This window comes from Neohortaea acidophila, assembly GCF_010093505.1.
Source record: "Neohortaea acidophila strain CBS 113389 unplaced genomic scaffold BDY17scaffold_1, whole genome shotgun sequence".
NCBI classification, from domain to species: Eukaryota; Fungi; Ascomycota; class Dothideomycetes; order Mycosphaerellales; family Teratosphaeriaceae; genus Neohortaea; species Neohortaea acidophila.
In genome coordinates, this window is record NW_022985510.1 from 1,121,552 (window position 1) to 1,145,885 (window position 24,334).

Below are 24,334 nucleotides of genomic sequence, written 5' to 3' on the forward strand. Positions count from 1 at the left end.
ACCGTCTCCACTCCCTCACCACCCACTCACTTCACTTCACTCTTTTGACACCGCCTCAACTCCCCATGCCATGGCCTACGTGAAAATACATCATCTCCATTCATCCACACGAAAAGAAACATCATGCCCAGGCAACTCCATTTTGATTTCTCGCAGTTATGTTCGAAAGATGAAACACAATCTGGCCTACTTCCTCCGACCAGCGAATCCAGGGCCCCACTCACAAACGAGCGTAGCCGACGTACTCGCCCGGCACCGCGTAGTCTGGCACCTTCATGTCAAGCGCACGACCACTGTACCCGAGATCTTCGGCCGTCAAGACGGCACACTTCTCGCCAATCAACAACGCCGTGCTGTAGGTGTTGCAGCCGACATTGTCGGGGCAGACCGACAAATCGGCCACCTTCAAGCCCTTGACTCCGTGCACGTTCAGGCGCTCGTCCAACACACCATGCTTGACGACACTGTTGCCCTCCTTCGGGCCCATGGAGCACGTGCCGAGCGAATGCCAGGTCTGGACGAGATATTTCGTTAGCATGAGTTTCGTGCACTGGGCATGATTCGGGCAAAACTTACAGTCTCAACGTGGCGCTTGACCCATTCTTCGACAGCCAACAAGTCCTCCTTGGAGTACACCAGGTCGTCGCGGACCGTCTGCTGGTTGCTGTTGAGCATGTTCTTCTCGAGCGGCTTCCCATCATCACTGTGGATCGACCAGGATCCGTGCTGGATGTTCGCAGTGAGATGGTTGGGCCCGGCGTATGCATTCGTCGTTGCCAAGTCCATGTCCTTGGCGCGGGCTGCGCTGTCGTAGCGGTAGAAGGGATGCATGCCCGTGACCTCTCCGGCGTACGCGTCCATACGACGAGCGGTCTCACGCGACTTGATGTAGCCCCACACCATGGGGATCATGTCTCGCTTGTCGTTCATGAAGCCGGCATCGAAGTCAGGAGCATCGTACGCCGAAGCGCTCGTGATGTGAGTAAAGCCACGGGAGAATGGATACTCCAAGAAGCTGTGCTTCAGTGTCAGCGTGGCGACCCCTTGTGTGGACTTTGAAATGCTTACTGGAACATCGTGAAGAACTTGCCCGGAGGCATGAGCATGTGGTCACCAAACCATCCGGCGATGACGGAGTAATGCATGACGGGCTTGTCAGGCTTGTCCTTGAAGTAGCTGTCCCAGCCCGAGATGAACTCTGGGAATGGCCAGCTCTTGAACTCCTCCAGCTCCTTCTCGTTCGGTCGCACCTTGACACCAGCGTCGATACCATTGGTCGCCAGCGGGCCAGTACCGTTGATGTTCCACTGGGCAAACACCTTCTCCTGCGTCTCCTTGTCGCCACGCACAAAGTCGTCGAACGACTCGACATGCGGCTTGGCACGGTAGGTGGCAAAGGTCAGGTAATGATCCTGGAAGTTGAGACCGACACCTGGAAGGTCGATGAGAGGCTTGACACCGGCCTTGCGCAGCTTCTCGGCATCACCGATGCCGGAGCGCTGGAGGATCAAAGGCGAGCTGAGCGTGCCGCCGCTGACGATGATCCACTTGCGAGCCTTGAAGTCGCGGGACTTCTTCTCGTTGGGGTGAAGAGGCTTGGTCGGCACGGTCCTGACGCCCACCGCGCGGTCGCCCTCGAGCAACACCTTCTCGCACTTGGTGTTGACGGCAAGGTGCAAGTTCTGGTGGTGCTGGCGAGTGGAATGGATGTAGGCATGGGCCGAGTCAGACCGACGGCCAGAGTCCCTGTTGATCCACTTGAGCCAGTGCTCAGCACCATGGCCGGTGACCAGATCCTGCAAGTCATCCGTGACGGGGATGTCTTGAGACTCGACTGCCCTCAGGAAGTCCTGCATGATGGGGTAGGTGTAGTTTCCTGATTTTGGTCAATGACAGATCACTTCGTCAGGGCAGTCATCACTCACCGAAGCTGACTTTGATTGGGCCTTCGAATCCGTGAATGTCACGGTTGTTGCAGGCACGTTGGTACGTTTCGTGCTTCTTCATCAAGGGAATGAGATTCTTGGTCTCCCAACCCTTCATCTTGAAGTCATCGTAGTCGGATGCTGACGCACGCGTGTACATCTAGGGCCATGTTAGACGAGCAGTTTTTCAACTCAAGACACGTTCAAACATACCATGAAGTTGATGCTGGATCCTCCCTAATTTGGCAACAAATCAGCAAACCATCCCCGCACATGTCGACATCCATTCAACTTACGCCGAGAATGTGAGCACATGGCACCTGGAGCAGACGAGCCAACGATTAGCCCATGTCTCGAATTACGATGCGGCGGGGTACGTACGATGGCCCTACGTCCCAAGAGCCATTCACTTGGTCGGGAATAGTAGAAGGTGGCAGTCTTGCTGTCCAGCTTCATGTTCCTGGGGTAGATACCCGGACGGAACACCCATGGGTTGTTGAGGTTGCTCTCGCCACCCTCGACGAGCAACACCTGGAGGTTATGGTCCAGATTGGCCAGACGGCCAGCCACCACACACCTTGACAACGGTCAGCAACATGGGACAATTGAACGCAGGAAGCTAATACACACCCGCATGATCCACCGCCAACGACAATGATATCAACCTCGTCTGGTACAGTCATTTTCGCGTTTGAGATTTCGTTTTCCTATCAAATTGAACAAAACGATGAAGGAGAGCTCACAGCGAAGTTACAGGCGGCAACCCTGGTATTTACTGTCAGCGACTCCCTCCACAATTAGACGCCCGGCACAGAGGAAGAGGAGCAGCCATCCAATGATCGAGCTCAATGCGTTGTATCCCCGCGCAAACCAGGTTCTCCACGGCATGTGGATACAAGCGTGACGAATGCCTGCAAGCAATGAGGGGCCAAAGAGCTCGAAGATCCCTCTTTGGGTGGTATACATGCTACGACAGTACTGGAGATCCCTACCTGCTATCCCGCGCAGGCCGGAGGAGGCGTGAGTACGTACTCTGAGGCAAGCAAGACAATGCTGCGCCCTGCATCCTTCGCCCAGAAGAGGACTGTTCCCCTCAATGCGACCCGCTTCGTCCAACCATTAAGGTAGCTTGGATGGGCAAGGGTGTTGGCTTGCGCTGACGGGGTGGTACTTCTGTCACGAATGTGCTGTTTGATCAACTGGGAAAGATCCGAGCGTTTGAGAAGAAGCGTGCAAGATCTGCTCAGCCGGCACAACCTCATCACAGTATCTGTCTCGTCATTCCAGACGGCGCCGTCGGTCGACCCATGAACAGTCCCAAGCTGTCTCGGCCTGCCGGCATGCAAGCCGTCCGTCCCGGCCTTGCCACGGTACAAATTGGTGGATATGCGGTGCGAGCTCCGGTGGCATGCTCAACATACGACGGCACCACGGGATGCTAGTGAGAAGCATGTCGCCCCCAATCCACCCAACGCTCGACGCCACCTTCACATGCCCTCCTCAAGAAGCTTTCCGCCGTTGTCTTTCCCCACACGTTAAATGGCGTTAGAGTTCGCATTTGCGGGGTAGCGTCGGAGGCTGTCGTGCCGCCCGTCCAACGCCCCACCTTGCCCGACTCCATCACCAACCACAAGGCTGCCCTCAGCTCACCGGCCGCCATGACGTCTCAATGATACAACGTGCTACATCCATCGATCAGGCTGACTAGGTATTTTCAGGAGACTAGAGGCCTCGAGCCAGAAGCATTCCACGCCAACAACGCAGCAAACGCCTTAGCTCTTGAACTCAATGGCCACAACGGACGAAGACCGGGGCCTGTCCTCTGCGCCCCCACTTTATGTGGTAAGACGAGTTCCATGTCGGACCGACGAAGATCAAGGGTCCGCCGAGCTCTCAAAATCACGCAGACGCAGACGCATGGCCCTTCGAGCGGGGAAATGCTGCGTGGGAGCTCCTTCAAAAAGGCAATCGCCGGTCTTGCTTATCCCTGTAATTGCATTTGGTCGCTGCTCGTTACCAGCTTGGAATAGGCATAACTCTCGGGGCGTTTGCTGGCCGAAAGTCTGTCATGTTGGCCAGCCCGGGGGCCTAAATTTATCATGAACTCCGCAATATGCTCGGCGCATGAGTCATTTATGCATCTCGATCCGTACACACACTGAGTAGATGGCAGTCGGGCGGCATCGAGACCGCTTTCCAATGGTGTGGAGAGGTGCACAGTCACATTGTCTTTAGTCATGAGTTCGGCGTGGCGAAGCTCCGCTGCCGGTGCATTGAAGCCAGATCCGACTTGCGCTCACAACATCATTTCCGAACGAGTCTTGAGGAAGAGCTTGGATTGGCAGGCTCCATATCATCGTACATGTTCTAGCAATACATTACCGTCTACGCTTCTTCCGAAATCTTCAATAGTGAATCCAACTTCCTGCCAGACTTCCGAGGTCTTCCCCATCGATACCGCCGCGCCGCCCTCACCCCGAACACAACCAGTATGGTGCCGCTCACTGCTCCCCAGAAAAGCCACACATTCGAACTGTGCAAGGGGTCCCGCTCTTGCTGCTGAACGAGCGCTTCTGAGATCGGTGGTGCAAGCGCGATGGTCGGATGTTTGGGGTTTAGCTGAACGTCCGTTTCGGTGCGCGCCGACCGGCCCAGTACCACGCCTTCGGCATCCAAAGCGAAGACGACAACCTCCTTTATGATGCCTTGGTATGTCATCAACGTCTCGAAGCCCTGCCGCTTGTGTGTCCCGATCGGATACATCTTGCTGTCCTTCACCTCGTACACCTGCCACTGCGCCACTTCGGTGGCACCATTCCAGCTCACATACACTTCTGTTCGTTGCTGGTGCTCGGCGGCCCAGGCGTATGCATCTGGTGGCGTGCGGGGCCAGCCTGTCCAGGGGTATTTGTAGGCGCGGTAGGAGTGCTGTAATTGCGCGGCCCAGCTGGCGTTCAGGAGCAGTTGGCCGGTCGCGGAGTGCTCCGCTATCACAGAGCGGTCCCACCAGGACAAAAGCGTGTTGCCGCCATCCAGAGGCTGCATGTTGCCTCGGCCGTGAATGTGGTTGGAATGGTCAAAGGTGCTCAGCTCTTGAGCAGTCATGGGCGACGAGGCGGTGTTGAGTAGTATTGTCATTCCCCGCGGAGGGTCGTTGCTCTTGTCAGGCTCTCCTGGTCGGACGGTGGCGTCCATGATCGAGAGGATGGTGTGTGTTTCGTTTTGCTCGCACACTCGAGCGTCGTTCTGTCCGGGGAAGTGATTGTCGAATTCAAAATCGCTGTAATTGCCTCCGAACCTCCAGAGGATCGAGCCGTCGATGCCAGATATCTTATACAGGGCATCAGAGTGGCGGAGGGAGAGCAGATACTCGCCGTCCGGGAACTTGTCGACAGAGTTGGCCTGGCTGCTTGTTCGTCAGCAATCGACACATCCGCAATGAGACCTGCTGGTACTACACTGACAGTGCGTCCCATGTATCCCATGCAGCGCGGGCACAGTCTGCTTCTACGAGCGTTTCATCTGCCCTGATATGGCCTCGTGCATTCCATTGAAAGGTGAGCGCCCACGTATCGGTGTCGCGCTCTTCGAACCCAGGCCAGTGCACGAACTGTTCACCATCGCATCCGACATTCGCCAACTCTTCTTGCGGTACTAGACCCCGGTCCTGGGTCAGAACCAGCGCCTTGGTATCGTTGTCAGCCAAGGCGAAGTCGTGGAGATTCACACTCCCGATCCTCGGTGGAGTGACGACTTGGATGACCTCGTAGCCATCATCGAGAATCGCGTAGGCATTGTTGAGGGTGTAGACAGCGGTCAGCCGGTCGACGCCGTCGATATTCGACACTTTGAAGTCTTTGACATTGTTGCCGTGGAACACTTCGCCGCCGCTCCATACCAATTCACCGTCGTCGTCGTAGATGTTCGGACTGGCCGACACATGCATGCCGGAGTCTTTCTTATCGACGTAGGTGTACGTAGGGGTGAACCAATAGCCCGGCGCCAGAGCTTGCCCATAGTGCATCCGCTTTACTCACATGAAATGTTAGCCAGGGCCGAACCTTGGATGGTCACAACCGCCGACGGAACCGTTGAGGAGTACTGACCGTTACGTCCCATCTGGGAGCGCGAATGTCGGGTCTCGTGACGAAGTGGAAGAAGTCGTCCTCCCGGGGTTTTGGCGTCTCGCGGCGCGGAGTGGGCGTGTCTCGCGCCCATGTCTCCGTGCCGAGCGAGAGCGAGAGCAAGAGCAGAAGAGAAGTGAACATTGCGTGCGCTTGACGAAGAAGCTGACATTGAAAGTGTTGCAGGAATAGACAGCGCGCCCAAATGGCATGGACAAAATGTTATTTAGGGAGGAGACAAAGCAGCAAGTACTCAGATACATTCTCCGGTCTTCTCATCAAGAGTGTACAATCAGGGGAACCGTTGTAGTAAGGCTGGCAGCCATGGGCGAAAGTGACGCCTGTGCAGCCAATCCCGTCCTTGTCACAGCCTGTTCATTCCCTATGTGAGCACAGTAAATGAAATGGGCAACTTTAAAGCCCCGTGCTGCCTAAAGAAGAGTCAGCACACCAGCACATTTTCGAAAGGGGAAGCGTGCATGGGGACGGCTTCCATCTTGAATCTATCAGAAGATGAGATGTATTTCATGGCCGTCGCAGTAGCGAGCAGGTGGTGCGATGTCTTTTCAGCCGCAGCCTTGCCAAGGCAGTAGGAATGCGCCGGGCAAGCGAATGACAGCTGACGGGCTGCATCCGCTTCGGCAGGAACTTATCAGTCAATCCTTTCGACTGCCGAGCCAGGCTGTTTTAGTACGATATGATCTCCCCTGCATCCTCGCGCCGGCAGGTAGATTAATAATGTCCGTGGATGTGCACTACAGTACTCCCACAACTCTTGGGCCTTTGGCACTGCTCTCAACCCAGCCTTCCAGCAGCGACTCGCTCCGCACTCGTCATGCCCGTCGGAATGTACAGCAATGCATGATCTTCAGCAATATCAGCGTAAGGATGTGACTGCAGCGGTCTCGGTTTCACGGATATGTCGTTATCAGGGGGTAGTAGTCGATCGCGGCAAAGGCGCGTCCGCGCGGAAAGAGGAACGCGCTCTACCTTGCCCCGACACCGGCTTTCGAGGGTCCGCCATGCCAGATTTGGCATGTGCTCGCGAGTTGACGATAAGGCCAGGGCCCGGACCCACCTCCACGAACGCGGGGAAGCGAACTGGGTATCCCGGGGGAAGAGATATCGGTGAAGGTGATATATATCCGCAGGGAGGAGGCTGGAAGGACGTCGTTTGTTGGATAACACTCATCGAGTTTCAACCTCGACGTATCCACATTCTCTTCCTTGTGAACGTCGACCCACGCCTCCCCAATCCATCGAGTCCAATGGCAGATCATCAAGAGTCTGTGGACGTACAGTTCCCCCCGGGCACCGTTCGGCTCGAGCGCAGTCAGTCACAACTCCAGCACGCAGTGCAATGGCACCCCAAAACTGACAACTCCAGTCCTCGACCGCACAAAAGGAGAAATCATCCTCCATCCCAGACCAACGGCCGATCCCAATGACCCGCTCAACTGGTCGAAATGGTACAAAGCCTGGAACTTCTCGCTCGTCTGCTTCTACACCCTCATGGTGTTTGTGAACCTCGACATCGGCACCGTGGTGTGGGGCGACACGCAGGAAGATCTCGGCTACACCTTATCGCAGAACACCTGGGGCTTCGGACTCAATACGCTCGGCCTGGCGTTCGGGTGCATCCTGTTCATTCCGTTTGCGTTGAAGTACGGCCGCCGACCGGTGTATATCTTGTCTGCGGCAGCGGATTTGGCGACGGCGATTTGGCAGGCTAAAATGCAGACCGTCGGCGATCTGTATGGATCGAATCTCATCTCTGGGTTGGCTGGTGCTATTAGTGAGACCATCTGCCAGATGACGATTGCCGACATGTTCTTCGTGCACCAGCGCGGCACGGCGAACGGCGTTTTCATTGTCATGGTCAACATCGGAGCCTTCTTGTCTCCTGTAGCTGCTGGCTTCTCGGCCCAGAATCAGGGATGGAGATGGCACGTAGCATCCGTGCTGCACAACGTCATATCCATCGCTAACACGTTACAGGATCTTTTGGTGGACTACCATCTTCTTTGCCATCCTCTTGGTTGTGTTCATCTTCTTTTACGAGGATACCAAGTACATCCCAGCCGCCCATGGCACGATTGCCATTTCCGAGGATGAAGACGCGCGCGTTGTTGTAGGAGCTGAGAGCAATATCGACGGCAAAGTCGACAGCAAAGGCGAGGACATCAGACAGACCGAGTCCGCACTCTCACAACAGCACACCCACGGCTCCAGCATCCCGCGCAAGACGTACTGGCAACGCTTGAAATTCACCACGACATCGCCGGGAGGCTTTGCGCCTTTCCTCAAGCACATGGTGAGCATCCTCCTTTTCGCGTACTAGACACGCATACTGACACGAGCTGCAAAGTATTTGCCGTTCGTTATTGTCCTGACCTTCCCGGCCTTCACGTACGCCGCAATCATCTACGGCTCGCTCTTAGCCTGGTTCTCCGTCGTCGTCTCCGTCTACAGCGGCTACTTCATCCTGCCACCCTACAACTTCTCCGCCGTGGGCGTAGGCCTGATGAATCTCCCGCCCTTCATCGGAAGCGTCATCGGATCCGTGTACGGCGGACTGCTAAGCGATTGGCTGATTGTGCGTCTCTCGCGCCGCAACAACGGAATCTACGAGCCCGAGATGCGGCTGTGGCTGGCACTGCCGGCCGTTTTTATCCTTCCGGGCTCGCTCCTGTTCTTCGGGTTGCCCACGGCTGAGGGGCTGCCGTGGATTATTCCTGCCGTGGGTGCGGGATTTTTTGGGTTCGGCTTTTCTGCCCTGGCTGATATTGCTTTGACGTATGCGATGGATTGCTATCAAGAGGTACGTACGCCGGGTTTGTGATGGCCAGGAATATACTAATCCGTGTTGCAGATTATCGGAGACGGCTTCGTGGCCGTGTGCTTTGTGCGAAACGCCTGCGCGACGATTGTGGCGTTCCTCTTGACGAATTGGATCGACGGCGTTGGTCTCGCGGCCTTGTTTTGGACATGTGCTGCGCTGTGTCTTGCGCTGGGATGTTTGACGTTCCCCTTGATGATATATGGCAAAAGACTCCGCATCTGGACGGCTCCGCGGCTCAAGGTCATGGCCTCGAGGCAGTTTGGGCATCGCGAGTCGTAGAGGTCGCGGCATGGATGATACACGCTTGTGTGATTTGATAGCCTCACGTTTCCTTTACGCAGCGCAAGAAACCTCGGATCTCCTCCAGGCCGTCCAAGTCGTTCTGTTGATGTGATATTTGGCGGCCTGTTTCTCGACAGATGGCGATTACCGACGCCGTGCCTTTCATTAGCTTCTCGCCCAAGGGTAAGCAGCCGTCGAAGTCGATCAGAATAGGCTCCTCGTTGGAATCGATACAGATGTTGTGCGGGTTGATATCGTTGTGTGCGAGGCCAAGAGAGTACAGATGTTCTATGGCGGCCGCAACGCCATGGATCACTCGTTTCTTCTGATCGGCGGAGAGGCCGTTGGCGGCGTAATCTGGTAAGTTGCCATCGTAGCGCTTGAGACAGATGTGGGAAATGCGGCCTGCTTCTTCGACACATCCGAGATATGAGACGATGTTGGGGTGTGGATCCTTGGAGAGTAGTTCTAGAACCGTGACTTCATTCAGGACACAATCGGCCACAAATGTTTCGCCGGGCTGACAATCGTCGTATTGGAACGACGGAGCCTTGAGGTAATGGATGGCAGAGTTGACCTTGGGGGCAACTTTTACCGTGTCGGAGAACTTTGGATGTATACAAGCGGATGGCACGGGTGATAAAGCGGCGAGAACGTCTCCCTCGTCAATCTCGTCGGCGTGTTCAGGCAGACGTGCGGTGTATGGGCTTCCTTGGACATAGGCGCTGACGGAGGTGTATAAGAAGCTCTGCTTGCTGTAGTCTTCCGTCCACTCGTGCACTTCTCTAAGGGAGAAGTAGGAGCCGTCTGGGGTTGTCCAGTCCATCCTTTTCCGCTCGAGTCAAGGGAGAGTTGTTCTCTTGAGGGGAGGTGATTGGGATGAAGATGAGGTTGTCGATGCCCGGACCAGCCCCACGGCTACACGGCGCCTAAAAGGCCGACGCTAGCATCGGAAGCGATCCGCGCAGCCAATCGCGAGCGTCGTCTCGACGTACGCGGTATCAAAGGCAACCAGAGCTGCAGGGCCGAATGGTGTTATGCGTTGCGGTGGACGGTGACTCCACCATCGTCTCCATCTGTCCTCGGGCATCGTCTCTACACCACCGCCAGCACTGTGAATCCATCTCACGCAATACCGCCAACACTCAAAAGAGCCCTACCCCTCGAACTGCTCGTATCCTCGCCCCAACAGCTTGGACTCGATCGTCCGACACTCTACTCTCCACGATCCCATCTCACTCCGTCAAGCAACGATGGTATGCTGAGGTGGGCACGACCATTGGTGGCATGTCAGAGAGCCGCCGATGGCGGCCTTCGCTTCCCATCAAATCGGTAGTCGAGCATCGTTCAGCAATGGCCTCAACTACACCGACCAACACGTCCCCGCCGGCTCCTGCAATTACCGCGATCTCAGCATCGGCACGCGAGCACCCGTCTGCGGATGCCAGCGCTTCTACTTGAACGCAAGCTACTATGCACATCAAGACGCTGGCGCCGAACGAACGTGGTGCTTCTGCGGCCACCACGCCTGCTTCCATAATGACTTCAGTCCGCAACACACATTGCAAGAGCAGGGTACAAGTGCTTCTAGAATACTCAAGCTGCCCGAACAGCATGAGACAAGAGTGCCAGGTGATTTAGATGGATTGGCACCTGCGATCTCTGGGAAAGCGCCAACGGGGCTGGGCATTCGCGCAGACTCGCGTTCACAATCCCAATCCATCAATACCCGAGTCTGGCAGGCGTTGAACGAATTTGCTCGTAATCAAGACGATGGAGGCGTGTCAGACACAACATCCAAGCTTGCCTCGACCGCGCCGCCAAGCGTTATTGACGACAACACTCGAGTCCAGTCAAGCCATACCGCTCAACGACAACTGCAACCTCATCGCTCGATGCGCCCGCCAATCAGTATTCCACCTACGGTTGTTCATCGACCCAACGAAGATTACAGCGCGACCGAGGTGGCAACGCCGAGTATCGCTGGCACGCCCGATTTCCGAGCACTTGCTCCAGCACCTCGTCCCGTTCGAACCTCTCTAGACCTGCTGCGGCCTGGGCCAGTTGATCGAGATTTGCCCAGCAGTCGACAAGCAGATGAAGTGCTGGCAGAGCATGTGGACTCTCCCCAGGAGCGTCCGCATGCCTCTTCTCATGCACCCGCCTCGCTGCAAGAACTCCACAATCTCATCCGCACGTACAGCCAGCGCTTGGAGGTTCTTGAGAGCCTCTCTTTCTCCTATGTATCGCCCGAGGAAATCCAAGAACGCTTTGAGCTCGTCGACGGCCGTCTTATTGACCTGGAATCCTGGCGTACGGAACATGACCGGGAGCACCCAAGTCCAGATCTACGCGACCCTCGCCCGAGTAGCAAACGTCGAAGACTCCTTCCGACCGAGACAGCGTCCTTTGGCTCCGATGCTTCCTTTGACAGCAATGCAGCTATCCATGCCGAAGCGGCCGTTCTCGCCACCTTGGCCGCCAATGCAGAAACGCACCCACGCATCGATGCTCTGGAGAGTCGTGTAATCGATCTCGAGAAGGCTGCACTCCCATCCTTCGCTCACCCATGGCACGTGCAAGTCGCTCTACTACCCTGGGGCAGAGAGCTTAGGGGCATCTGGTTTTCCTCGACCGAATCGACGCAGCACTCCCTCCAGACACAACCCGAAGAGTGGACTGGAGGGCAAGCAGCGCCAGGACTGTCTTTTGGCGCATCTGTTGCAGGTGCCTGGACAACCGAGTCGATCGAGGCTTGGGCTAACGAAGCACAAGAGTGGTTGTCGCCAAAAGCTTGTGGGCCCAATGGAACGGTATTCAAGCGCCTAGCCAGTCGTGGCTTGGTTCAGGACATCGTTCTCACCGCCGCTGATGCACGGCACATCTTGCACCGTGTGAGCGAGACCTTTCCAGAAAGCTGGCAGCGGCGAGCAGCAGAAGGTGCCAAGGAATCTACGTCTTACCAAGGCCTCAGTGAGCCCTTTGTGCCTCTGAGAAAGGCCCGCAAGTCGTCCCGTTTGCGATTCCTCAGCCCATCGGAGTTGGTTACCTCGGCGACCTGGACTGCTGCTTTTCTAGACGCAAGCGTCTTTATGAAGACTAACGGTGACCAGAGGAGACTCTACGTGACGGTTCCAGAAGCTTATCTCCAGCCAGCCGACTCCGTGGACCTCACATGGGCGCACATCCGCGCGTTGCCCGGTCCTTCCACAGAGACCCAACCCTCCGCCGCCACTCAGCAACCCGTCTCTGAAACGTGCTGGGCATACCAAACGAATCTCGATCATGCATTCAGCGCGCTCTCATCGTTCGGCTCACACGCATCTCAATGGAGCACGCGCAGCCAAATCGCCGACACCGCCGACCAAGCACATATCCGAGCACCGCTCTCCCCAAGCTCCGAGGCTCGCGTGCACGAGCACGCAAACCATCACCGATTCGTCTCGCTCCCAAGCTCAATGTCCACCCCCGCCGCTGCACAGCACCTCGGGGTCAACGCCCCACAACGCCGCGTCGTCTCCCTCGACCCTACGACTATAGGGCAGAAACACAGCTACTCCGAAGAAAGCATCGACACCAACGGCATGCCAACCACCAGCACTTCAACAGCAGCAGCAGCGCCCAAACGCCGCCGCATCTCCCTCTCCCCCGAAGCCGAGCGCCGCGGCGTCAACTTCTCCCCGCGCTGGTCCCGCGAGCCGCCCTCGCCACTCACAGCCTCCGAAGCAGCGATGGCAGGCACCGGCGCGAATGGAAGCGAGAATAACAAGAGCCCAGGAAGCCGCAGCAGACAGCAGCGGGGTAGTACGCCTTTTGCGTACGCAACGCCGCATAGTAATAGCAACTACGTTGGTGGTGGTGGTGGTGGTGGGCGAGCGGATTTGGGGTTTGCAACGTTTGGGGATGGGGATACGGAGGTTGGGACGGAGGTTTTGGGGGGTGCGGCTGGGAGTGAGCATGGGGAGGAGGAGTGGGAGGGGGTTGTTGATGTTGATGATGATGACGGGCTTGTTTCTGCGGAGCTTCGTGGAGATTTGGATTTGAGCGAGGGGGAGAGTCTGGATGAAGAGCTGGATGGTTGATGGAGTGATGAGGGTCGGGTTTTGTGTGGCATTTTTGTTTTCCGGCAAGCGAGGGCGTTCAATGGTGTTCTTTCATAGCGACTGGGTGGGGGGTTTTTGCATAAGACGGACGACACGACACGACACTTTGATCTCGGCGGATTATTGGGGCCTCCCGACCGCCAGTGTATGGATGAGAGGGAATCTCTGGTCAATGTACTTGTATCTAGATACAAACCCTAGATAGCACCATCTCCAATCTGAAATGTAACGATGTGTGTCATAGGTCTCACTGGGTGCCATTGTCGGGAAGAAAACACGCAAATACGGAAGGGCACAAAAGAGATTTCTACGCCATTGCAACGAGTCGAATGCCCACAAGGACGAAGGCAAACACGCTTACCTTGTGCAAACACATGGAAGGGACAGCTCATTCTCGCACATTCGCGAGAATGTCAGAAGGTTTGTTCAGAGATGCTTGCTTGCATTGAATAGTCTAATTCGTGGCTGCATAGCATCTCTCAGCCACCACGCTGAGGGAGTTCTGGTATGGTATCTAGCGGATGCGTTTCGCAATCCGTCCCACTCTTGTGCCTCCTCCGCACGCCATGAATGGACTTTTCGGACAGTCGTGCGAGCGGGTCACTCATGCAACGAGTTGCACCACACCGCCGGCTTCCTTGATCTTGCGCTCGGCATCTTTGCTGAAGTATCGTGCGCGAACGATGAGGGGGATCTCGGGGATGCGGCCCTTGCCGAGCACTTTGCTGTAGCCGAGAGAGAGGAGGTCGAGGACGGGGGCGGTGTCGGACTTGCTGCCGGCGAGGTACTTTTCGCGGTGCTCGAGAGGGACGAGGGACCAGAGCTGGAAGAGCAGGCAATGTCAGTCGGCGATGGAGAAGACTCAAAAGAAGGGTGGGCAGACATACCTTGTCGAGGTTGATGACGGGCTTCCAGAACTGGTTCTTCATCTTGTGGAAGTATCGCATACCGACTTTACCGAAGTAACCCGGATGGTACTTGTCGAGATTGGTTCGGTGGTGATGTTGACCACCGGCCATACCACGACCACCGGGATGCTTTCGGTGCTTGCCCACTCGTCCATGACCGGCCGAGACGTGGCCACGGCTGTGAAGGTGGTGTTAGTATGCGTTTTGAGCAGCGCAGGTCGCTAGCTGGCGCGCGGGCAACTCGCAAAGTCTCGCGCTGTGCTGAGAACCATGCTTGTTGGGAGAGAGACGTACTGCTTCCGCGTTTGGGTCTTTCGTGTAGGCATTGCGGTGGTGTTGGCTGTGCAATACTGAAGCTGAACACTGGAGAGAGATTTCGAAGTGGTTTGCGGAATTTGGATGTGTGCTGAAAGTTCGCTTACTCAGCGGGCTTGGCAATCGCTGCACGTGACCTCGCGACCTCACTTTTTGGACAGCAACCAGTGCAGCGAGGAAAAGCGACTTTACCAGCTCGAAAAAGACTACTGCCGTGGGATTTGATGAACTCGGATCAATTTGGCGATTCGCTATGCTGAGTGAAGCGCTCAAGGGCTATCGCGCTGCATAACCCCTTGCGCCGCTCTCAAAATTCTCTATCCCTTGCCGGCGCGCGCTATCACCGCATGATCTCGTAGTCTTGTGTGAGCATCTTGTTGCGGCGATCGATGCGTACTACCACGTCATGTACCCGATTGTCGTTACTTCTACCACCCTGCCTTACTCCCAGCCGTGCCTTTCTTCCAGCCGTCCGGTCCTCTCGAATCTTCGCCCAATGACTTCATCATTCGGTCTTGCTGATGAATGAAGCGCCTCAGTCAGGTCGTGTAATACTCATCGCGCTACATCGGATTTGTTGAGAGGGAGGTCAGGAACTGGAGCGTAGCGCCAGTTACTGTATCGGAGAGAGCGGTTCGCGCTGTGCAGTCCGTCTGCAAAGCCGGGTCGGTCGGCAAACTCAATGACCTTGTCCACCAGCTCTCCCAGCGTCCATACTTTGTAAGATACGCCGAGAAGGTGATCAATGTGGTGATCTGGGTGTTCAGTGACATGGATGACAGATGGAGGATTTGTGGGGAACATCTTGCGCCAGGATTCCTCGTTCGTTGACGCTGCCTTGAGCGCGTTGGTCTTCTTGTCGCGCTCGGCGACCACGATGGGCAACTCAGCAGGCATAGGCCACACCCTCTTCGGTTGGGAGAAGTGTAGTGTGTCGTAGGGAGGGATGATGGTGGTTCCATCTGGCTGGCGTGGAAACTCTGGCCGGCGGGGGAATTCTGGCCGAATATAAATCTTCAGATTGGGAAGGTCGAAGTAGCCTCCGCAACTTGCCGCCCAAAGACGGTTTTCGGGGGGCCACGGTGCCCACACATGGGACTGCCCGTATATCTTGTTCGCCAACGACTTGACGATGGATGATGTGATCGGGTTCCACGATGGCACACACGATGCAGGCTGGCTCTTGAAGAAGAGATCCTGTTGGAGCTTGAGGGAAGTGCTGATCAAGTTGTACCAGACGCGACTGACACGTTGGCAGGTGACCAGTTCCCGGACGTCGGTGAGTTGATGAAGGATATGCTCGAGAAGCTCCGTTGTGTTGAGGACTTTGGTGGCCGCTGATGACGATGAGGCTTTAATTCTTGACCTCTTATCATGCCTTTTGGCTCTCTTACTCATCGCATTCTCGCCGTTGCCATAGTGGATTTCTTTGAAGAGTGCCGACGTGGGGACTTCGCGTTCGTTGGCCCCCTTGCGCTTCGCCATGATGCCCGCGCGATGAGGATCGACGCGTGGAGCAACGGTCTTCGGCGTCAGTGCCGGAGTGTCCCTTTCGACATTTGTCGATGCTTTGTGAGTATGGAGTTGATGCGCCGCGATGGCGGACTGATGGTTTTGGTGTTGGTGTTGATGGAAACGAGAACAGCGTTGAGAGACCCTCACAATCAAATGCAGAGTTGAGAGAAGGTTTGAGGAGGTGGCGAGTGTTTGAAGAGGAAGCGTTTGGGAAGCACTGACCATGAAGTAGCGCGAAGCGCATGCATGCCTTGAACCCTGAGCTCACTCACACGATGACATATCTCACTCGCCCCGAATAAGCTATTGACTCTCCGATGAGGAAGGAGTGGCGAGCAGCGAGTTAGGTTCACAACGATCGCCTATCCTTCATCTCCACCCTGAGAATCTCGGGGTGTCGGTACACTCCCGGCATCATGCCAGTTCCTATCGCCCTCCTTATCGCCTTGGCCATCCGCCGTTGATTTCTCGGTCGCAAGCCTGTCTCATTGCTGTGCTTGATTCGCCCCATGTCCGTCACGTACTCCGACATCATGGCGAAATTCTGTGCAGGAAGGTCAGCGGTCGCGAACAAAGGCTTCAGATCCGAGTTTCGACGCGCGTACCTTGTAGTGATGAATCGGATTGATTCCCAGCTGATCAATATCATCGTGTCGCTGCTTGCCCTTCCGCCTAAACTTCTTCCACTTCGCCTGCTCTGCGCCGCTCAGATCGTGTGGCGCGTACACATCACCAACCCTCCATCTTCGTTGGGTCTGTCTTTCAAGATCCGCTCGACTCCAGGGTCGCTCGACCTCGGATGCGCGTAGTTCTTGTGCTCGCCGACGGGATGCAGCCGCGGTGTCGGAGATGATGGAGCTCGCTATGTCGTAGGATGTTCGAGGCACGGGTTTGTTTGGCTCGGCAGAGGTTTTCGGGGGAGTGCTGGTAGGTGTGGCGGAGGAGCGAATAGTTGCAGCCCGGGACTGCGTTGATTCATTACGAGAAGCTAGGAGTTGGCCTACGCGTTGTTAGATTCGAAGACTATGCAAGTCTGGGAAATGCGAAGCAGCTAACCAGCGAAAGCTGCAGTGGCAGATTGCTGTTGGCGCTGCACCGAAGATGAGCTCCAGGAACGACGACATTGGCGGCAGATGGAGGCAGGCTGAAGCGTGAGCCTCCTGAGCGCCGACTCGATGGACATGGAGGAAGAAGAGCAGACGCGCCGCGATGTTTCTGTCTCGTGCAAGGGGAGGAAGAAAGAGATGAAGTGGAATCTCGGGAGTGTCAATGCATCTCCGCAAAAAGTCTTGGCGCTTCACCTCGATCCATCCGTCCATCATCCATCCTCGACAGCTCGAGGGACAGTGCACATATTCGACTTGTTGAATGCATCGCGTTTCCTGCTTCCAACCCTTCCTCCTACACCATGTACATATACCGCTAATACGCCACCACTCCACATCTCGAAGATGCCGTCTCATCTGACGCGCAATGTCTTCCGCCGGCTCCTCGCGAATGAGCCGATTGTGCATCGAGGCTGTCTGCGTCAGCAGCCGCATCGGTCCTTCTCACATATCGGCAGCACACAAAGACCACGTCCGCATCGAGTCATCCCCTCATCTCTCCAAAATGTGCAGCGCAGATCGTTCTTCAACCTCAACATCTTCAGCAAGAGGGAGGAGGCGAAGGAAGCAGACAAGGACCCCGGGGTGGATAAGATGATGGAACTGGCCAAACGACAGCGGCTGAGAGCGAGAATGCCTCCAACAGAAGATGTCTACCGAGCAGTGAGAGTTTTCTTCGAGGCTAAGGCCAATCCGCAGAAGCTCTCCTCTCGTCGCCCCTTCACCGACACGCAAGCCCAGTTGGTTTTGCAAAGCCTGCGATACCTTGCGACCTCTCGAAAGACCGTGAAAGAGGTGGAAGGCCTCGCAGACGCGCAGGAATCCCAGCCCTTCATACGCAGCAAGCTTGGACGGAGGATGCTTAGCGTTGTGCGCCGCGACAACCAGGCCACCACCCAGGCTCATGTCGACCTCGCTCGCTTCTTATACGAGGAGGCAGAGTTCCCAGATCATCTTTATTTGCGATACCGCGCGTTTGTGGTGTATATCGAGACGTTATGTCACACCCGCCAGACGAATTTGGCTCGCGACGCCGTTCTCCAATATCAGCAAAGCCTACAGCAATCTTCTGGTCAAGATTCTGCGCTAGGAATAGAGGAGGAGAGCTCATCGGAAGCAGTGTTCGAGGACATGCTGATCGAGGATGATGATGCTGCCGCCGTTCAGCATGAAGGGAAGTTCGCGCAAACCGCGTGGGAGGCTATCCTGGCCGGCTACGTACGAGAAAACAACGAACCCGAGGTTCTACGGACCTTACAAGTGATGGACGGCCGCATTCCCCGTCCAGCAACTATGCCTATGATCACCCTCAGCATGCAAAGAAACAAAGCTGCTGATGTTAAGAAGTGGTGGTCACTGCGATGGTCCTTGCGTCCGTCTCGACCAACCCACGCAGATGTGAATGACGAACGGGATGGCAAAATACTTGCAAAAGTGCTACGCTGGTGTATCGCGAACAACGAGATTGAAACCGGGCAGGAGATTGTACGAGAGATGATGGCGTCCAACCCTTCCAAATTGATTTGGGACGCCGTGTTGATATGGGCCGCGGGCACGAAGAGGAGCGTTGATGAGATTGATCGTATGATTACGGTCATGGAAGACTCGAACACACACGTCTCCGACTGGTCGCAATGGCGCATGGCCGACATCGTCACGATCAACGGTCTTGTCGACCTTGCAATCTCCCTCAACGATCCGTACATGGCAGAGAGATTCATTGCACTCGGAAAGAGCCGCAACATCGAGCCGGATGCCAAGACGTTGGTTTTGCAGATGGACTATCGTCTGAGCGTAAACGATGTGGACGGCGCGTTGACCGCCTATAAGAATCTGCAGGCGAAAGACACATCCCTTCACGAGGACGTCCCCGCCGTCAATCGCCTCATCGTTGCGCTTTGCCGGAGCAAGTACCATGATTTTGACACGGTCATGAACGTTGCCGCAGATCTGGCGGATCGTCGAGCTCTCTTCGATGCGTTCACCGTCTCCACGCTCACTTCGTTACACCTCAGTCGCGACGAATACGACGACGTCGTCGATTTGCTGAATACTCATGCTTTCCACTACTCGTCGACCGAACGGACAGGGATTCGCGACGCCATTGTGTCCATCACTACCGACTCCAGCACTCCACTGTCTCGAGCCTGGCGGTCCTACGTGATCCTCCGAGATGTCTTTGACGAAATGCAACGCTCCGATCGCACAGCAATCATGACCGCCTTCCTCGACCGCGGCCGCTCAGATCTTGCCGTGAACGTCTTCCAGGACATGCGCATGCACACCCGCACCGACACCATCCCCACCATCGAGACCTACGTCCTGGCGTTCATAGGTCTGGCCAAGCTACGCGACATTGAAAGCATCGAGGTCGTGCACAACCTCCTCAAAATCGACATCAACATCAACCTCACCACCTACATCTACACCTCCCTCATCCTGGCATACACCGCGTGTGGCCAGCCTCGCACCGCTCTGACTTTCTGGGACGACATTGTAGCCTCACGTGAAGGCCCAACGTACAACAGCATCCACGCGGCCTTCCGAGCCTGCGAAAAGTCCATTTGGGGCCATGCTCGCGCGAAAAAGATTTGGGAGATGCTGCGGTCCCGCAGTGTTGATCTCGACCAGGATCTCTGGGCTTCGTACGTCGCTGCATTGGCTGGCAATGGCGATTTGGAGTCGGCTTTGTCGGTTCTGGAGGAAGGTGTTGCGGCGGGGGAGGTCGAGGTGGACTTTTTCGTACTGGGCAGCATGTATGCTGCGATGGCTGGGCGAGAGACCCAAGGCGATGTCGAGGCTTACGGGAAGGAGAAGTATCCGAAAGAGTGGGAGAAGCTGGAGGCGCTGGGGACAGAGGAGGACGAGAATGGGTGGAAGACTTTTAAGATTGATAGGGCGATCGGGCCTTGAGCATACATCTATGGCGAGTGCAAAGGGAGAACGTTGGCCATCAGCTTTCAGCGCAACAATGAATACCTGCTCTCCCTCGATGACCTCAGCTAGCACCGTCGCTTAGCCGGCCTGCTATCCGAAGCCGACGCGGAGAAGGTGGCACTGCTGCTACTGCTCGTACTGCTGGACGATGTCGTATCGCGGTCTTCACGATCCTCGGATTCTTTGCTCTGCTTCTGCTTCCGGCCCCCCGCGCGACCCTTCCTACCCGCCCTCCTCTCCTCCAAAGCTTTCACAAAGCGCGTGAATGGACCGGTATTGAGCTGTCGGCCCTCAGAGCGGTCTCCCTCCTTGGACTCCAACTCTTTCCTAGCCTGGCCAGTCTCGTCCGAAGAAGGCGAAGAGCTGCTGGTACTAATAACGCCGCTGGCGTGACTAGTCGACGAAGCCGAGTCGGAGCGCGCTCGAGCTCCCGCACCTCCCTCGACGTCTTTGGACTCGTTACGTCTCGCGGCCTTCAGCTCTGCATTCGGCCTGCGTCGCCAGCTCCTGGTGGGTTTGCTCTGCGAAGTCCATCAGCAAGGCGTCGGAGCGAGGTGTGTGGCGTGAAGACTGGACCCTAAGAGTTGCGTTGTGGGCTTTGGTATGGCGAACATGAAGCTGCGAGGGACTAAATCGTTCCTCAGGCTGCTGAGCAGGGGAGTTCGAAGACTGTTGATCGTTGGTGGGACGGTCCATGTCGTAGTCACATAAATTGATTCGATGGACAGGGCTTGTACTGAAGCAGATCCAAGTTGGTACTTGACGGCAATACATATGACATGAATCAATAGATGTATTGAATGCTGGCCAAAGACTACACGCTGGCAAAAGCGTCATCGCACCTCGAGAACCCTCATTCAAGGCCCGCATACGTATGCAGTGTAACGCCAGCCAGCAAGCTCCGCCTAGCTGTTCCATCCAACCAACAGCTCTCCTCCTACCTCTTACAAAACACCAAAGACACTCAATCACTGCTGCTACTACTACTGCTCGACGAGCCGGAGCCACGCCGATGTCGCCGCTGCTCCTTCCTATGCTTCTTCTCCTCCTTCCGATGGTGCTTGTCCTCCTTCTTATGATGCTTCTTGTACGTATCCTGTAGCATCGAGCCGCCGATCGCTCCTCCGAGTGCGCCTAGGACTCCATGTCCGGCTTGGTGGCCGCCCCAGGCCCCTGCTGCTCCTCCGCCTAGTGCTCCCATCAACTGTAGCAAGGATTTGATTAGTGTCGGTTTGAACCGATTTCGCGAAATTGCGAACAGTGCTTACACCTCGCTCTCCTTCAGGCCCTTGGCCTGGAGGATATCCGCCCTGTGCTGGGGGATATCCGGATTGCTGCGGCGGATACTGTTGCTGGTAGTTTTGCTGCGGAGGGTACTGCGCTCCGTACTGGTCTCGCTCCGCGTAATTCGAGCCCTGCGGCGGACCCTGGTGATGAGGACCTCCATAATTTTGAGGCGGGGCTGCCTGTTGATATGGCGCTCCGTAGTTGGGAGGTGGTGGACCCTGTTGAGGATACTGTTGATATCCGGGATCGCCGCCGCCGTAGTAGCCTTGGGCAGAGCCTTGTGTTTGATTGGAGTGTTGCGGGGGATAGTGCTGGCCGGGAGGCTGGTTGTATTGCTGTCCGTATGGCTCGCCGTACTGCGGGGGCTGGTTGTAGTGGTGGCCTCCTTGGCTCATTTTGGCGGATCTGTAGAGGATATGAGGAGGAGGAGTTTTGTGAACGCTACGAGAAGATGATGAAGCAAGATTCGAACGAAAGGAGAGTGACAAGACGGCCAAGAGAGGACAGCAGGTTAAGTACCTTGGCGAGATCGTCACTGCTCGGCCGAGTGGTGGGTAGTGAGGCTGAGCGTGCGGTGCAGTGCCACGTTGCCCGCGTCCAGCAGCCTCTGTTGGAAGAGCACCGCCATGACTGTCGTGAGAGCAGGCGGGTTTTATCCACGTCGCCTCATGTTGTCGTACTTCGCCCTTCACAAGGACAAGACGAAGCGCAGTTGTAGGCGGAATGACGAAGTGGATCAACTCCGCCTCGATGGGTCGTCTGCGGGAATCCTTTGACAGCCTGGTAGCCGGATTCGGAATAGCTCTGGCACGAAGCCACGTGATGTAGTATCAATTCACTCTATACTGTACATAGGGGGAGGAGACGGTGCGTTGGAGAACAAGACTCGCATCATTTCCTTCATCATACTTTCCCAATGACCAGATCGATGCTCCCAGTCTCCGACTCTAGATCTATCCGCCCTAAAGTGCCCGCCCAGTCAGACGCCCTCCCTTTTATCATATGTATCTCGCCGGGGGCGGCGAGTGCTTTATCATTCCTTTGCACATCCCTGCCTTTCACCTCGGCATGGTTGGACATGCTGACGCCGTCGATAGTGCCTTCCCACGCAGAGGGATATTGCAGCTGCATCGAGCCAGAGGTAGTGCGATGCGTGGACTCCATAAAGTGCGGCGTCCAATCCTGTGCCGAAGGATGGAGCACAGTGACGTTGGTATTGCCGCTGCCGGTCGATGTAGTGAGGTGAAGCGGGTGGGAACCGTCTCGAGACATCGCTCCACCGAGCGGATCGACCTCGATATCGACCGTGCCGCCCAACGTCTTGACGCTGAGCGAGTCGTAGAAGGTGTATCTGCCGCGGATAGCGCCTCTTCGAGTTTCCAAGGTGGTTTTAGGGGAGTTCCAGTAGCTGAGTTCGATCGAGCCTTGATTCGACTTGATGACTGTGCTGTTTCCTACCTTTATAGGGCCACTCGTGACCTGTTGTGCGTCTGGGATGCCTTCGTCCGGATTGAAAACGTAGTTTCTGTGATCGGCGAAACTCAATGATCGGAGCAACGTCGTCCAATTGCCAACCTCAAATCCAACCGGTACGTAAACTCCTACCCAGACACTCAGACAGGAGCGTTCAGTCGCTCCAGGCTGGGACGTACTGCCTTTCCTCAGACGGGGACTCCGCAACTTGAAGGTGTTCATGCCCACAGCGATCTCGTACTCTTCGATCTGCCAAGGTTTGTTTGTCGCCACATTACTTCGGACGGTGATCTCTGGGGTTGACCATGGATTGCGGTATGGTATGGAGATGATCTCCACTGTGCCAGAGATCTGAGGCTCGGTGAATTCGGCCGCAAGGCCCGTGTCGATTTCGTCAAAGAGGTTGAAATTGATGGGTTCCCCCTCGTGCTCTTCGCGATAGCGGTAACCCCAGCTATACCCGGTGTCGCCGGTGTACTCCTCGTGCTTGCTGAAGACATCGAATTTGCACTGCTCTGTACTCGGATGGTCTTTGTGATTATCACGCTTGTAGGCGGGTTGGTCCCGGAAGGGGTGCGACTCCCGTTCCCATTCCAAGTATTCCTGGTGTCTGATGATGGCGGGAATGATGAACGGGAGGGAGACGGAGAGCACGATGACGACGACCAGGGCAGCAGCGATGAATCGAATGGCTCGCTTGGTGAGTCCCAATTTGCGGCCCCTGGTTTTCTGCACGGTTCTAACGTACTCGGTGAATATCCGCCACAGCTGGCCGGCCACAACTCGTAGCTCCTTCACTAGATCTCGTTCCGGAGAGCCATAGATATCTCCACGCTCCACGCGGTCTTGGGACAGGAGACCGGTGTCGCTCATCGACTGCGGCATCGTTTCCGTCCAGCTGGATTCCGCGGCCCTCTGAGCACCGTCAGAGGCGATTGCTGCCGTGTAGCACGGTGGAGCGGCGTTGGAGTCTGGAGCAACCGACGACGCCTCGCCCGCGCCGCTTGATACTGCTGTGTGGTCCCAAGGCAGGGGGCTACCAGGAGCACTTGGCGGCAGACTTCGCTCCTCTGCGATTTCGAGCGCTTTTGCTACTTGCGCAGCGCGGGAGCTCTGTGCGAAGGCTCCTTCTGTATATCCGCTTGTCTGCGAGAGGTCATGCAATTCCAGTTCGGAGAGGGATTCCTGGTCGAAGTCGCGGTCGTCAGGGATGGATAAATTGTCGTCGTCCACGTCGATGAGTCGCGCGGCGGCCATCGGGCATTACCATCTCTGAGTATTCTGCAGGCCCGAAAATAAATATTTTGCAACGAAGCCCTGCCAAGAGCAGACCTTGCAATGACGATATGAGGTTTTTAAAGTGATGAATGCTGCCTGGGGATCGAGGATGTAATAATTTTAGGCAGCCAAATTGCTCCTCCGAACACAGCCGCAATCCACGTGCGCTGAGCCTCGCAAAATCCAGCCATCGCCATCCTATTGGGGCCGAAACGACCGTCATATTGACTGAGAAATCA

The 24,334-nt window shown here is 56.0% G+C and overlaps 13 protein-coding genes across 13 annotated transcripts; 3 read left to right on the top strand and 10 right to left on the bottom strand.

Annotated features, from left to right (window-relative positions):
* Nucleotides 1-28: 28 nt before the first annotated feature.
* BDY17DRAFT_329117 (alcohol oxidase) lies at nt 29-2,608 on the bottom strand (the record flags this gene model as incomplete). The annotated part of the gene is made up of 8 exons (XM_033737859.1): nt 29-514; nt 577-1,015; nt 1,069-1,876; nt 1,926-2,085; nt 2,139-2,162; nt 2,222-2,245; nt 2,307-2,502; nt 2,556-2,608. 8 exons carry the CDS (start codon nt 2,606-2,608, stop codon nt 221-223), a joined length of 1,998 nt encoding a protein of 665 aa, XP_033594047.1. The 3' UTR covers nt 29-220.
* Nucleotides 2,609-4,217: 1,609 nt separating this feature from the next.
* On the bottom strand, nt 4,218-6,193 carry BDY17DRAFT_342232 (ASST-domain-containing protein; the record flags this gene model as incomplete). Its single annotated transcript, XM_033738010.1, has 3 exons — nt 4,218-5,331; nt 5,390-5,952; nt 6,032-6,193. 3 exons carry the CDS (start codon nt 6,191-6,193, stop codon nt 4,311-4,313), a joined length of 1,746 nt encoding a protein of 581 aa, XP_033594048.1. The 3' UTR covers nt 4,218-4,310.
* A 796-nt stretch (nt 6,194-6,989) lies between these two features.
* Nucleotides 6,990-7,445, bottom strand: BDY17DRAFT_12207 (uncharacterized protein). The gene has a single exon (XM_033729317.1). The coding sequence runs from the start codon at nt 7,327-7,329 to the stop codon at nt 7,036-7,038; it is 294 nt and encodes a 97-aa protein (XP_033594049.1). The 5' UTR covers nt 7,330-7,445; the 3' UTR covers nt 6,990-7,035.
* On the top strand, nt 7,318-9,170 carry BDY17DRAFT_320022 (major facilitator superfamily domain-containing protein; the record flags this gene model as incomplete). Its single annotated transcript, XM_033736373.1, has 5 exons — nt 7,318-7,381; nt 7,437-7,947; nt 8,048-8,363; nt 8,418-8,870; nt 8,922-9,170. 5 exons carry the CDS (start codon nt 7,318-7,320, stop codon nt 9,168-9,170), a joined length of 1,593 nt encoding a protein of 530 aa, XP_033594050.1.
* A 43-nt stretch (nt 9,171-9,213) lies between these two features.
* Nucleotides 9,214-9,999, bottom strand: BDY17DRAFT_306861 (kinase-like domain-containing protein; the record flags this gene model as incomplete). Its single annotated transcript, XM_033735065.1, has 1 exon — nt 9,214-9,999. One exon carries the CDS (start codon nt 9,997-9,999, stop codon nt 9,214-9,216), a length of 786 nt encoding a protein of 261 aa, XP_033594051.1.
* Nucleotides 10,000-10,184: 185 nt separating this feature from the next.
* On the top strand, nt 10,185-13,464 carry BDY17DRAFT_342235 (uncharacterized protein). Its single transcript, XM_033738011.1, has one exon. It carries the CDS (start codon nt 10,478-10,480, stop codon nt 13,253-13,255), a length of 2,778 nt encoding a protein of 925 aa, XP_033594052.1. The 5' UTR covers nt 10,185-10,477; the 3' UTR covers nt 13,256-13,464.
* A 1-nt stretch (nt 13,465) lies between these two features.
* On the bottom strand, nt 13,466-14,541 carry BDY17DRAFT_259707 (ribosomal protein L18e/L15P). Its single transcript, XM_033731835.1, has 3 exons — nt 14,479-14,541; nt 14,164-14,362; nt 13,466-14,099 (listed from the first exon to the last, which is right to left on the bottom strand). Exons 1-3 carry the CDS (start codon nt 14,508-14,510, stop codon nt 13,881-13,883), a joined length of 450 nt encoding a protein of 149 aa, XP_033594053.1. The 5' UTR covers nt 14,511-14,541; the 3' UTR covers nt 13,466-13,880.
* Nucleotides 14,542-14,718: 177 nt separating this feature from the next.
* On the bottom strand, nt 14,719-16,716 carry BDY17DRAFT_12290 (uncharacterized protein). Its single transcript, XM_033729329.1, has 2 exons — nt 16,620-16,716; nt 14,719-16,558 (listed from the first exon to the last, which is right to left on the bottom strand). The coding sequence occupies exon 2, from the start codon at nt 16,237-16,239 to the stop codon at nt 15,055-15,057; it is 1,185 nt and encodes a 394-aa protein (XP_033594054.1). The 5' UTR covers nt 16,240-16,558; nt 16,620-16,716; the 3' UTR covers nt 14,719-15,054.
* Nucleotides 16,572-17,197, bottom strand: BDY17DRAFT_306865 (uncharacterized protein; the record flags this gene model as incomplete). The annotated part of the gene is made up of 2 exons (XM_033735066.1): nt 16,572-17,014; nt 17,071-17,197. The coding sequence occupies 2 exons, from the start codon at nt 17,195-17,197 to the stop codon at nt 16,572-16,574; spliced, it is 570 nt and encodes a 189-aa protein (XP_033594055.1).
* A 268-nt stretch (nt 17,198-17,465) lies between these two features.
* Nucleotides 17,466-20,033, top strand: BDY17DRAFT_243294 (uncharacterized protein; the record flags this gene model as incomplete). Its single annotated transcript, XM_033730418.1, has 2 exons — nt 17,466-18,192; nt 18,295-20,033. The coding sequence occupies 2 exons, from the start codon at nt 17,466-17,468 to the stop codon at nt 20,031-20,033; spliced, it is 2,466 nt and encodes an 821-aa protein (XP_033594056.1).
* Nucleotides 20,034-20,077: 44 nt separating this feature from the next.
* Nucleotides 20,078-21,232, bottom strand: BDY17DRAFT_12272 (uncharacterized protein). The gene is made up of 2 exons (XM_033729325.1): nt 20,634-21,232; nt 20,078-20,578 (listed from the first exon to the last, which is right to left on the bottom strand). Exons 1-2 carry the CDS (start codon nt 20,973-20,975, stop codon nt 20,123-20,125), a joined length of 798 nt encoding a protein of 265 aa, XP_033594057.1. The 5' UTR covers nt 20,976-21,232; the 3' UTR covers nt 20,078-20,122.
* On the bottom strand, nt 20,528-22,050 carry BDY17DRAFT_12296 (uncharacterized protein). The gene is made up of 3 exons (XM_033729330.1): nt 21,864-22,050; nt 21,326-21,749; nt 20,528-21,261 (listed from the first exon to the last, which is right to left on the bottom strand). The coding sequence occupies exons 2-3, from the start codon at nt 21,737-21,739 to the stop codon at nt 21,022-21,024; spliced, it is 654 nt and encodes a 217-aa protein (XP_033594058.1). The 5' UTR covers nt 21,740-21,749; nt 21,864-22,050; the 3' UTR covers nt 20,528-21,021.
* On the bottom strand, nt 22,044-24,188 carry BDY17DRAFT_289067 (uncharacterized protein). Its single transcript, XM_033732293.1, has one exon. It carries the CDS (start codon nt 24,072-24,074, stop codon nt 22,248-22,250), a length of 1,827 nt encoding a protein of 608 aa, XP_033594059.1. The 5' UTR covers nt 24,075-24,188; the 3' UTR covers nt 22,044-22,247.
* Between the last annotated feature and the right edge of the window lie 146 nt (nt 24,189-24,334).